Here is a 12,994-nt window from a genome sequence, read left to right as displayed (position 1 = left end):
TATGATAAAAATAAAAGCTTTTCTCTCTCTCTCTCTCTTTTTAACTTTCACGTATCTCCTTTCAGACACCTTCTTGCCATTGTGCCTATTCTTACTTTAACCATGATTAAAATAAATCACATACACTGTATAAATCTGAGATTATCACAGGAATGGAGTTTCTGGCTTGAGATGTGTTCCCTATTGCAAATGGATCTATAATGATCTTCCCCGCCTCCAGCCTCTGGGTGGCCATCAGTTCAAAGTGGCTGCCAATATCTGACCTGTCTTTGTTATCATTCACTCCTCCTTGCCTGCTGCTTGCCTCCCTTATCACCTCACCCTTTGTTCTCCTCCAGCTCTGTTGCCTGCCACCCTAATCTTTTTGTTGAATTACCTCCCCAACTGTCACATGCTCATCTTCTCTGCCAAATTAACCTTCTCCCTTGAGCCTTTCTTGGGCTGTCTCTTGCTGCCCCAGTTGCAGAGTCCTGTCTTCTTTCTACCTGTTGACGCTCTTCCTCTTTTTTTTTTTCTCCCTTGTCTGTGTGCATCTGATTCCATTTTAAATCTGGTAACTAAAGGCCTGGCTAGTGCTTACACAGAGCCCAGCTGCAAAACCATTAATGGACATTAATAATCTTCAGTACCTTTATTCCTGGCATTCTACCTCCGTCCTCCCCAGTTCACACTGCAGATCATCAGGTGTCACAGAGGGAGGACATACCTTGAAATGCCCTAGATGACGTCATTTACTTTGCAGGACTTCTTGCCTTGCTTCTGATTAATGTCATGACTGGTCTGTCTGAGGGTATTTTTATCTACAAAGAGCCAAACATTAGCTCTTAGTAGCTATCCTTTACCCATGCCTGATTAGGGTCAGTATTATTTTTGGCTGTGGTTCAGAAAGAAGAGTCCTGCCAAGAGTTGGCAAACTCTCTATCTGCCGAGTTTCCAAGCTTTACACGTTAGATAAATTCCCCTGAATCCAGAATTTGTTTGTTTTCCTCCCTCCAGCAAAGTGAAATGCTCATCCCAAGAGTCCTCAAAATCTCAGAAGTTAGAGGGTATCTAAGCATTTCCATTTTTCTTCCCTCAGAGAGCTTCTGTTTTATCAGCACCTCCCCCACACCAGGGTCAAAGCTCAAAAAAGTTGGAGCACCCCTGGCAACTGCAGTGACTGCGGACATTCCAGCCTCTGAGCTGGCCTTTCTTCTGATCTTTGGCTGTAGGGACCACTCTGTAGGAACCTCCCACCCCTAGAGGTAGTTCCAGTGTGGTGGGGAAAGGTGTGCTTCTTTACTCTTTTTTTTTTTTTTTTTTTGAGACGGAGTCTCAGTCACGTAGGCTGGAGTGCAGTGGCCAATCTCGGCTCACTGCAAGCTCTGCCTCCCGGGTTCACGCCATTCTCCTGCCTCAGCCTCTGGAGTAGCTGGGACTAAAGATGCCCGCCACCACGTCCGGCTAATTTTTTGTATTTTTTTTAGTAGAAACGGGGTTTCACCGTGTTAGCCAAGATGGTCTTGATCTCCTGACGTCGTGATCCGCCCGCCTCGGCCTCCCAAAGTGTTGGGATTACAGGCGTGAGCCACCGCGCCTGGCTTTACTCATTTTTTTAAGAGTCATAGCCAGAGTGCTTCATTATGCAAGCACGTGCACATACACACAGAGCCTTGAGGGCAGGGCCAAGAATGAATTTGGAATTTTCCAATCTGATATCCATTCCCAAAAGTAGGAGCTTCTCTCTAGGTCATTTTATCCTCTGAGAAACTCAGTTCTCCTCCCACAAGGCTCCCAGACAGCCATGGGTGACCAGGGTCTCCAATCACTCCTTAAGATGCCTTTGACTGGCCAGGTGCAGTGACTCATGACTATAATCCCAGTACTTTGGGTGGTCAAGGTGGGACGGTTGCTTGCAACATGGCAAGACCCCATCTCTACAAAAAAAGTAAAATAATAAAAGTAAAGATGCTTCTGAGGGGATCTATTTGGTTCATATTAAAAGAGATTGAATTCATCCACTCATTCAACAGTAGTGAGTTTCTCCCAGGTATGAGGTAGCCTGCTAGCTAACTGGTATGCACAAATCAAGAAGACCTCAGTGCCCCATCACTCCATGACTTCTCTTCCTGCTTTTGTTTCAGGTGAGGGCTTCCACAACTACCACCACTCCTTTCCCTATGACTACTCTGCCAGTGAGTACCGCTGGCACATCAACTTCACCACATTCTTCATTGATTGCATGGCCGCCCTTGGTCTGGCCTATGACCGGAAGAAAGTCTCCAAGGCCGCCGTCTTGGCCAGGATTAAAAGAACCGGAGATGGAAGCTACAAGAGTGGCTGAGTTTGGGGTCCCTCTGGTTCCTTTTTCAAAAGCCAGCCAGGCAGAGGTTTTAATGTCTGTTTATTAACTACTGAATAATGCTACCAGGATGCTAAAGATGATGATGTTAACCCATTCCAGTCCAGTATTTTAAAACACAAAAGTATTGAAAGTCAACAACTCTGCCTTTATGATGCTAAGCTGATATTATTTCTTCTTTTATCCTCTCTCTCTTCTAGGCCCATTGTCCTCCTTTTCACTTTGTTGCTATCGCCCTCCTTTCTCTTACTGCCTCCCAGGCAAGCAGCTGGTCAGTCTTTGTTCAGTGTCCAGCTTCCAAAGCCTAGACAACCTTTCTGTAGCCTAAAATGAATGGTCTTTTCTCCAGATAACTCTCTTTCCTTGAACTGTTGTGAGCTTTGAAGTAGGTGGCTTGAGCTAGAGATAAAACAGAATCTTCTGGGCAGTCCTCTGTTAATTATCTTCAGCCCAGGCTTTTGCTAGATGGAATGGAAAAGCAACTTCACTTGACACTAAGCTTCTAAAGCAGGTAAATTGTCAGGGGAGAGAGTCAGCATGTATGAATGTAAGGATGAGGGAAGCAAAGCAAGAGGAACCTCTTGCCATAATCACACATGCAGCTACCTACTTAGTGAGGACTTCAAGCCCCACCACACAGCATGCTTCCTTTCTCTCCTGGCTCGGGGTAGGAAGTGGCTGTGGTGTTTGGCAATGCTAATTCAATGTCACAACATATAGTTTAGACTGAGGATAAAGAAGAGACGTTTTAAGTTTGTAGTAAAAGTGGTCCCTGCTGGGAAAGGGTTTTCTTTTCTTTTTTTTTTTCTTTATTAACAAGATTTCTTAGTTCATGTGTCAAGAAGTCTTGAAGTTGGGTGTTTCCAGAATTGGTAAAAACAGCAGCTCATAGAATTTTGAGGATTCCATGAGCTGCTCATCACAGTTCTTTCCTCTTTCTGCTCTGCCATCTTCAGGATATTGGTTGCTCCCCTCATAGTAATAAGATGGCTGTGGCATTTCCAAACATCCAAAAAAGGGAAGGATTTTAGGAGGTAGAGTCGGGTCAAACATAATATATATACACATATATACATTGGTTAGAACATTAAACTATTAGAGCATTTCCCTCCCAAAGAGGAATGTTTGAAAAACCTCTGAAGGAGAGGAGGAATTAGTTGAGTTGCCAACTTCCTCTCCACTACTGGACATGAGATGGAGAGGTTGAGGGACAGGATCTATAGGCAGCTTCTAAGAGCGAACTTCACATAGGAAGGGATCTGAGAACACGTTGCCAGGGGCTTGAGAAGGTTACTGAGTGAGTTATTGGGAGTCTTAATAAAATAAGCTAGATATTAGATCCATTCATTAATTAGTTCCAGTTTCTCCTTGAAATGAGTAAAAACTAGAAGACTTCTCCCCAGAGTGTTGTGCCCCTTCACTCCTTTTTTATTTTTATTATTTTTTTGGCTCTGTTAACATCTAGCCTATAGAACTGCCTGGGGGGCAGGGTTAGGAATCTCTTCACTACCCTGATTCTTGATTCCTGGGTCTACCCTGTCTGTCCGTTTTCTTTTCTTTTACCAGATCTTTCTCTTCCCTGAACGTTTTCTTCTTTCCCTGGACAGGTAGCCTCCTTTGTGTGTATTCAGAGGCAGTGATGACTTGCTGTCCAGGCAGCTCCCTCCTGCAGACGGAATGCTCAGGGTCACTGAACCACTGCTTCTTTTTCGAAAACAGAGCTAGCTGCCACTTTCACGTGGCCTTTGGAGTGTCTCCACCTACACCCCTGTGCTCCCCTGCCACACTGATGGCTCAAGGCAAGGCTGACAAACCCTCCCAGAAACATCTCTGGCCCAGAGAGCCTCTCTCTCCCTCTATCACAAGGCACAGCCAAGCCAAGTGCTCATGTTGAGCCAGTGGGCCAGCCACAGAGCAAAAGAGCGTCTATTTTCAGTCCCCTCTGTCTGGGTCAAAACCAGAGAGCATGCTGAATGCCCCCTGCTTGCTCGGTAAGGGTGCCCCACCTGAGTCAGTGCTCTCAGCTGGCAGTGCAAGGCTTGTAAAAGTAGGAGGAAACAGTTCTCACTGGGAAGAAGCAAGGGCAAGAACCCAAGTGCCTCACCTTGAAAGGAGGTCCTGTTCCCTGGAGTCAGGGTGAACTGCAAAGCTTTGGCTGAGACCTGGGATTTGAGATACCACACACCCTGCTGAACAGAGTGTCTGTTCAGCAAACTAACCAGCATTGCCTACAGCCTAGGGCAGACAATAGTATAGAAGTCTGGAAAAACAAACAGAAACAGAACATCAGTGTTTTGAGAACTTTGGACCACTCCTGTCCCTGTAACTCAGTCATCAAAGCAGAAGCCTGGCTTTGCTCTATTAAGATTGGAAATGTGCACTACCAAACACTCAGTCCACTGTTGAGCCCCAGTGCTGGAAGGGATGAGGGCCTTTCTTCCTGTGTTAATTACATAGAGGCTACAGGGGTTAGCCTGGACTAAAGGCATCCATGTCTTTTGAGCTATTCACTTCAGTAGAAAAGAATCTAAGGGAAGATCACTGTAGTTTAGTTCTGCTGACCTGTGTGCCTACCCCTTGGAAATGTCTGCTGGTATTTCTAATTCCACAGGTCATCAGATGCCTGCTTGATAATATATGAACAATAAAAACAACTTTCACTTCTTCCTTTTGTAATCGTGTGCCATGGATCTGATCTGTACCATGACCCTACATAAGGCTAGATGGCACCTCAGGCTGAGGGCCCCAATGTATATGTGGGTGTGGGTGTGGGTGTGGGTGGGGGTGTGTCTGCTGAGTAAGGAACACTATTTTCAGGATTCTAAAGCTCAGTTCAAGTGACACATTAATGATAAACTCAGATCTGATCAAGAGTCTGGATTTCTAACAGTCCTTGCTTTGGGGGTGTGCTGACAACTTAACCCGGGTGCCTTACATCTTTTCTAATCACAGTGTTGCATATGAGCCTGCCCTCACTCCCTCTGCGGAATCCCTTTGCACCTGAGAGCCTACTGAAGTGACTGGTAGAAAAAGGGGCCTGAGTGGAGGATTATCAGTATTGCAATTTGCAGGATCCCCTTCTGGGCTTTATTCTGGAAACTTTTGTTAGGGCTGCTTTTCTTAAGTGCCCACATTTGATGGAGGGTGGAAGTAATTTGAATGTATTTGATTTATAATTTTATTTTATTTTTCGTTTTTGTTTTAGGTTAAAAGATGGTTGTAGCATTTAAAATGGAAAATTTTCTCCTTGGTTTGCTAGTATCTTAAGTGTGTTCTCTGTAAGCGTAGTTCAAATGGGTCATCATGAAAGGTTAAAAAAGCAAGGTGGCCCTTTTTTGCTGGTGGTTAAGGCCAGGGCCTTTCCTACCACTGTGCCACTGACTTGCTGTGTGACCCTGGGCAAGTCACTGAACTATAATGTGCCTCAGTTTTCCTTCTGCTAAAATGGGGATAATACTGACCTACCTCAAAGGGCAGTTTTGAGGCATGACTAATGCTTTTTATAAAGCATTTTGGGATCCTTCGGCACAGGAATTCTCAAGACCTGAGTGGTTTTTATAATAGCAATGTCCACCATGAACTTGATATGTCCATGTGTCCCAGATGCTGTCGTTAGTCTATATGGTTCTCCAAGAGATTGAATGACTCCATTGGAGAAGTGGTGGATAACTAGCCAGAAAAAAATTGAGAATGCATAAACAACTCATTGCCATGGAAACATACAGAGGATACCTTTTCTTTGATTGGGTGGGATTTTTCCCTTTTTATGTGGGATAGTAGTTACTTGTGACAAGAATAATTTTGGAATAATTTCTATTAATATCAACTCTGAAGCTAATTGTACTAATCTGAGATTGTGTTTGTTCATAATAAAAGTGAAGTGAATCTGATTGCACTGGGTCTGGGAGTTTTTTTTGGCTGTGATTCAAAGTCTTGGGATTTATCTCTGGCTCATATCTATGTCTGTACCTTTAAGAGTGTAAAAGAAGTAGAAGTTACAATGGTTGACTCATACTCCAGTAACCTGGCTGCTGTCCTAAAGGTAACTTTAGGTTAAACTCTAGGAAGCAGGAAGCCGGGAGTCTGCTGCCATTACATCAAACACATTAACACCAGCTGGCAACTTGGCCCTGGGGAAGTGCCAGGGTTCTCAGGTGTGTCACGTGGTCAGTCACATAGCCCTAAGATAAAGATACTGGGAGAGGAAGAGACCAGCAAGAAAAGCACCAGCAAGGGAAAGCAGTTTTTGGCTCTTGTTGCCCAGGCTGGAGTGCAATGACATGATCTGGGCTCACTGCAGACTCTACCTCTTAGATTCAAGCATTCTCCTGACTCAGCCTTCCAAGTAGCTGGGATTACAGGCACATGTCACCATGCCCAGCTAATTTTGTATTTTTAGTAGAGACAGGGTTTCACATTTTGGTCAGGCTGGTCTCGAACTCCTGACCTCAGTTGATCCACCTGCCTTGGCCTCCCAAAGTGCTGGGATTACAGTTGTGCACCACTGCGCCCAGCTGAAAGCAGTTCTTTACCTTGCAACCCCGGCTGGGCAGTACAGCTCTTTCCTGTTTCTGAAATGTAGTCACCTCTAGGGAATAAAATGGCTTCTTGAGAATGCTGATATGCACAGCAGCAGGAAGAAAGGAAAACCAGTCCAAGGGAAGGCTTGTATGTTCCTGGAGCAGAGGACTTCAGGCTCACAGGTGCACAAAGTGGAAACGGTTTTGGTTTTTGGTTTTTCCTTTTAGCTTTTAATACTTTATTTATTTATTTTTTGAGACAGAGTCTCGCTCTGTCTCCCAGGTTGGAGTGTAGTGGTGTGATCTCAGCTCGCTGCAACCTCCGCCTCCCAGGTTCAAGCAATTCTCCTGCCTCAGCCTCCCATGTAGCTGGGACTACAGGTGCTGGCCACCATGCATGGCTAATTTTTGTATTTTTATTAAAGACAGGGTTTCACCATGTTTGTCAGGCTGGTCTCGAACTCCTAACCTTAGGTGATCCGTCCGCCTCATCCTCCCAAAGTGCTGGGATTACAGGCGTGAGCCACCATGCCCGGCTAGTTTTTAATACTTTAAAAATTATTTTTCTTGAGACGGTCTTGCTCTATTGCCCAGGTTGGAGTGCAGTGGTGTAATCGTAGCTCACTTAGCCTCAAACTCCTGGGCACAAGTGATCCTTCTGTCTCAGCCTCCCCAGTAGCTGAGACTACAGGCGTGTATCACCACGCCTGGCTAATTTTTTTTTAAGTTTTATTTTTGAAGAGGCAGGTCTCACTATGTTGGTCAGGGTGGTCTCAAACTCCTGGGCTCAAGCCATCCAAAGTGCTGGAATTACAGGCGTGAGCCACCACACCCAGCCTAGCTTTTACTATATTTTATCTGATAATCCTCTTACGGAAAAAAGAAGGAAAGACTCTTACAGTTTGAAGAATCTCCATATTCCATCAGGAGCCACCTTGAGCAATACCTGGGTTTTTAAGAGCTCCTCAGAGCCAGTTCTCCAGCTCACCTTGCTTTCTAATCTAAGGTTGCCTTCACCTTGGACAAGAAGCACGAGTCTCTCTGAGTAATTCAGAGTATGCAAACTCAAAAGTCTAGGTACATGGAGGCCTTGCTAGACCTTAATGGTGACATTTTCATCAATATCTGGTTTTCTACCATGAGTCCCTTTCCCTCTTTATTTTTCTTAACATGTTCAAGCCAGAATATTTTTTCAGCCATTCTGTAGCTGCACAGTTTCTTCCAAATCTCTATTTTGTTTCCTATTAACTGGGATCCAATATATTTATTTATTTATTTATTTGGAGTCTCTCTCTGTCACCCAGCCTGGAGTGCAGTGGTGTGATCTCACCTCACTGCAAACTTTGCCTCCCGTGTTCAAGCGAGTCTTGTGCCTCAGCCTCCCAAGTAGCTGGGATTACAGGTGCCCACCACCACACCCAGCTAATTTTTGTATTTTTAGTAGAGACAGAGTTTCGCCATGTTGGCCAGGCTGGTCTGGAACTCCTGACCTCAGGTGATCCACCCGCCTCAGCCTCCCAAAGTGCTGGAATTATAGGCGTGAGCCACTGCACCCAGCCTCAATTTATACAATTTATCCTCACTGTTCCCTTTGCTGCTTTCTGAACCCTGATTTTGATAGGTTTCATGTGGAAAAGTATAAGGAAGTTAAGGTTCCCACCAAGATTAACCATGGGGCAAAGGGACAAAAAAATAGATTAAGATAATAATGGAGAAGAGCATAGAAATAAAATTCCCAATGCCCAAATGGCCACCAGATGTTTCACGTTTCCCTAGAAGAACCACGATAGTTTCTAAAGATGTCTACCAGGATAGAAAAGGAAGAGGCGTCTAGATTGGAAAGGAAGAACTATCTCTATTTGCAGATGACATGACTTTATATACAGAAAATCCTAAAGAATACACATGTATACACATATTAAAGCTAATAAATGAGCTCAGCAAGGTTGCAGGATATATTAATCTCAATATGCAAAAATCAAGTGTATTTCTAAACTAGCAATGAATAATTTGAAAATGAAATTAAAGAATTCCACTTATAACAACACCAAAAAGAATAAAACAAATAGGAATACATTTAACAAAAAAAGTACATAAGTGTGGTACATTGAAAACTACAAAATGCTGTTGAAAGAAATTAAAGAAGACCTGCTAAATAAATAAAAAGAAATCCCATGTTCATGGATTCAAAGACAATATTGTTAAGATGTTCATACTCCCCAAATTCATCTACAGATTCAAGGCAATCCTTATCAAATTCCAGCTCCTGGTTTTTTTTTTTTTAGAGAAATTGACAAGCTGATGTTAGAGACTGGGGGAGGGTTGCCAATGCACACGGGTTCTGTGGGGAGTAATGAAAATGTTCTAAAGTTAGATTTTGGTAAGGGTTGCATGTTTCTGTGAATATACTAAAAATGTCTGAATCATACACTAAAAGAGTAATTTTATGGTATATAAATTATATCTTGATAAAAAATTATATGAGAACAAAGCCCTCTATTTTAATGTTTTAACACTAGTTGTAGCTGACCCAAATATATTAAGGAAGCACTGATTAAAATAAATTTTTTGATTAAAAGAAGTGTTCCATATTCTCTCTCTCTCTCTCTTTTTTTTTTTTTTTTTTTTTTGAGATGAAGTCTCACTCTGTTGCCCAGGCTGGAGTGCAGTGGCACATTCTCTGCTCACTGCAACCTCTGCCTCCCGGGTTCAAGCGAGTCTCCTGCCTCAGCCTCCCAAGTAGCTGAGATTACAGGCACCTGCTTGGCTAATTTTTGTATTTTTAGTAGAGATGGGGGTTTCACCATGTTGGCCAGGGTGGTCTCGAGCTCCTGACCTCAAGTGATCTGCCCGCCTCGGCCTCCCAAAGTGCTGGGATTACAGGCGTGAGACACCACCCCCAGTCTATGTTCTCTTAATTATGCAGTGATGTGGTCTCTAGTGTCAAACTTCAAGGGGACAAAGACTAGCCACATGAGAAAAGGCAAGCTGCTATAAACTAGAGTATAATATGACAATTTGGCTGTACCAAGTTACTTGGAAAAATCCAGATACCATGTTCTACATTTAGTTAAAGGGGTTTAGGCAATGGCATAAACACAGACTTAACTTCCTTTTGAGTGGGAAATTAAAGTTCTGAGTCCATCAGACTTGTGGACACAATCATAATAACAATAACAATATTTACTAGAGCTGGGCACTGCACTGAATTCTTGGCCATGTGTTACCACACTGCATCAGAAGCGGGTGTTATTATTACCTGGATTTTACTGATGAAGTAACTGAGTTCACTTGGAGAAAAAGCTGTGAGAAAATGTGTAATGGTGCTATGATCTGGTTCAGGACCTATGGTCTTAACTACTGGCTCTACTGAGTGTGGAGTAGATGACAAACTAGATATGTCATAATCTGTCATATGTCCAACTGTATGCCTGGCAATATTCAGTTATACTCAGAGGCAAAGCCTGGTGATGTGGCCCTCCTCCCTAGGTGGCAGTGACAGGGAGCTTAACTTTTGCACAAACAGAAGATGCATCCACTGTTCCAGAAGAACCCAACTCACTCCACCTCCTGACCCATCTTAACATTCAGTCACACTTGGGTTTTAAGCTTTCCTCTCAAATCATAGATATGTACCCAACATTTCCTGTCTACTTTTCCCAAACCACACTTCACCCTCCTATAAGGTTTTGAGCTCCTCAAAAGCATCTTCCTCTTTCAGAAATGTCTCCCTGCCCCTAAACAGCACTGGAAACAACAGAATGAGCTCAGGTCTTACTCTAAATTCTGTCACTGCTACAAACTGTGTGAAATGTCACAGGGAGTAGGAGTCATATTTTGTGACCTATAGTTAACTTTCTGTGCAGCAGGCAAAGCGCCGATTCTTGTACACTGACTTTGGAACAAATGCCACAGGCCCTAATTGCAGACTCCAAGGAGCTGAGATTCCATACTGGGGTTGCTGGAGGCAAGAAGCCTTCCCACTTTCAGGACCCAGACCTACCCTTCCCCCACCCAGCCCCGCCCAGCCAGCTACACCCTGGCCACAGAGCGCTCACAAAGGCTCAGTGTGTGTATGCCCGGTTGACTCACAGTGGTTCTGGGCCCAGGCGAGGACCTTCTCAGAGGGGCCAAAGGGGCCCTCTCTCTCCTGGCCATTTTCCATGGGGAGCACTCAGTAACCAGGACCACGTCAGACTTCAAAAAACAGAAAGGAAAGTGGAAGTGAAAGGCAGCAGAGGACTCAGAATTGCTGTTTCTTATTTCTTTCTTAGAGAATTATAGACAGCAGGAAGGACTCACCTTTTAGTCTGTCAGTTTGAGAGAGAGACAAAGAAATACATTTTAATTGAGAGACAATTCACATAACATAAAACTAACTGATTCGTTTTTCTAAGATCAGCCGAGCGGGCACAAAAGAACCAGCGGGGAGGCAAGTGTAGGAGCAAAACTGCAAGTTTATTTTGCTCACTTAAGGTGTGGGGAAGAGGTCTGTCAGCCTCGGGCCAAGAAGGCCAGCAGAGTCCCCCGGTGGGGCTCTCAGACGGAGTTCCGGCAGTCCCGACATCCTGACAGGAGTGGGGCTGGGAAGTCCGCGTGGCTCACTGGCCGAGAGTGGCTTTTCTAGGAGTGGGAGGGCAATAGGCAGGGCAGGGGCGTGTCGGGGGGCGTTCCACAGGTGCGACCAGGTAAATCTTGGTCTCTTCGGGTTGACGTCACCTGGCGCATGCCCAGTTGATCTGCACCTTCCCGGGCGCCGGCTGAATTTTCGCCGGCGCGGGAAGAGTTGGTGGTGAAGAAGAACCCAGAAGTGCACCATCTTGCCTCCCTTAGTCCAAACACTAACCACTTTATTTATTGAGATGGAGGTCTCACTATATTGCCCAGGCTGGTCTCAAACTCCTGGGCTCAAGTGATCCTCCCCACTTGGCCTCCCAAAGTGCTGGGATTACAGGCGCAAGCCACCACACCCAGCTAAACTAACTATTTTATTTTATTTCATTTAATTTCATTTTATTTATTTATTTTGAGACAGAGTTTTGCTCTCATCGCCCAGGCTGGAGTGCAATGGGATGATCTCAGATCACTGCAACCTTGGCCTCCCTGGTTCAAACGATTCTCCTGCCTCAGCCTCCTGAGTAGTTGGGATTACAGGCACCTGCCACCATGCCCAGCTTTGTTTTTTCTTTTCAAGTAGAGACGGGGTTTCACCATGTTGGCCAGGCTGGTCTCAAACTCCTGACCTCAGGTGATCCACCTGCTCCAGCCTCCCAAAGTGCTGGGATTACAGGTGTGAGCCACCGTGCCAGGCTGAACTAACCATTTTAAATTGACCAGCTCTGTGGCACTTAGGGCATTCACAATATTGTGCAAACACTACCTTTGGTTCTAAAACATTTTCACCCCAAAAGAAAACTCGAACCCATTCAACAGTGATTCCCCATCTTCCCACCCACACTTCCCTGGTGACCATCAGTCTGCTTTCTGTCTCTATGGATTTGCCAATTCAGGATATTTCATATATATGGAATCGTACAATATGTGACCTTCTGTGTCTGATTTCCTTCTCTTGGCATAATCTTTCAACGTTCATCCCCAATAGAGCCTATATCAGTACTTCATTCCTGTTTATTACCTATTCATATTCCATTGTATGAATATATCACAGTTGGTTTACGGATTTATCAATTGATGAACACTGGAGTTGCTTCCACCTTTTGGTTATTGTGAATAGCACTGCCATGAACATTTGGGTGCAAATAAGAGTACCCGTTTATAATTTATTAGGGTTTATATCTAGGAGTGGAGTTGCTGGGTCACATGCTAATTTTATATTTAACTTTTTGTGGCACCATCAAACTGTTTCCCCAGTGGTTGAACCATTTTACATTTTCTCCAGCAATGTATGAGTCACCTTCTTCTTAACGTGTACCCATTTGTCCCTTTCCTCTTCCCTACTTTTTAGAAAGCCAGTTCCCCACAGACTTCTCTTTTCCCTGGAGTAGAGGGTGGGAGAAGTTGCATCGCTAGTAGAAAGACTATTCCAAGCCTCCATTCTTACCTTTATCCGCAAATAGAATACGGAGACCAGGAGGAGGCGAGGACAGGCTGCCACCTCCCTGTGGTCACTAAG

The 12,994-nt window shown here is 44.4% G+C and overlaps 1 protein-coding gene, 1 long non-coding RNA gene and 1 pseudogene across 4 annotated transcripts in view; 2 read left to right on the top strand and 1 right to left on the bottom strand.

The window, feature by feature from the left end:
- The window catches only part of SCD (stearoyl-CoA desaturase), a 19,368-nt gene extending 13,137 nt beyond the window's left edge, over positions 1-6,231 (top strand). For both annotated transcript variants that reach the window (XM_023206428.2, XM_023206427.2), the window contains exon 6: positions 2,124-6,231. In XM_023206428.2, coding sequence (XP_023062196.1) covers positions 2,124-2,323 — 200 coding nt within the window. In that variant the 3' untranslated portion in view covers positions 2,324-6,231. The remainder of the gene's footprint in view (positions 1-2,123) is intronic.
- Positions 1-11,066, bottom strand: part of LOC111538806 — a 19,068-nt gene extending 8,002 nt beyond the window's left edge. The window contains exon 1 of the long non-coding RNA XR_002730469.3: positions 10,954-11,066. This is a non-coding gene — a long non-coding RNA (uncharacterized LOC111538806). The remainder of the gene's footprint in view (positions 1-10,953) is intronic.
- Positions 3,940-6,231, top strand: LOC111538805 (annotated as a pseudogene). Its single transcript, XR_002730468.2, has one exon. The product of XR_002730468.2 is annotated as an uncharacterized LOC111538805 (transcript).
- Positions 11,067-12,994: the final 1,928 nt, after the last annotated feature.

The sequence above is a fragment of the Piliocolobus tephrosceles genome, chromosome 9 (assembly GCF_002776525.5).
Source record: "Piliocolobus tephrosceles isolate RC106 chromosome 9, ASM277652v3, whole genome shotgun sequence".
In the NCBI taxonomy this organism is placed as follows: Eukaryota; Metazoa; Chordata; class Mammalia; order Primates; family Cercopithecidae; genus Piliocolobus; species Piliocolobus tephrosceles.
Note: the sequence above shows the minus strand (reverse complement) of the source record. Positions and strands in the feature narration are given on the sequence as shown.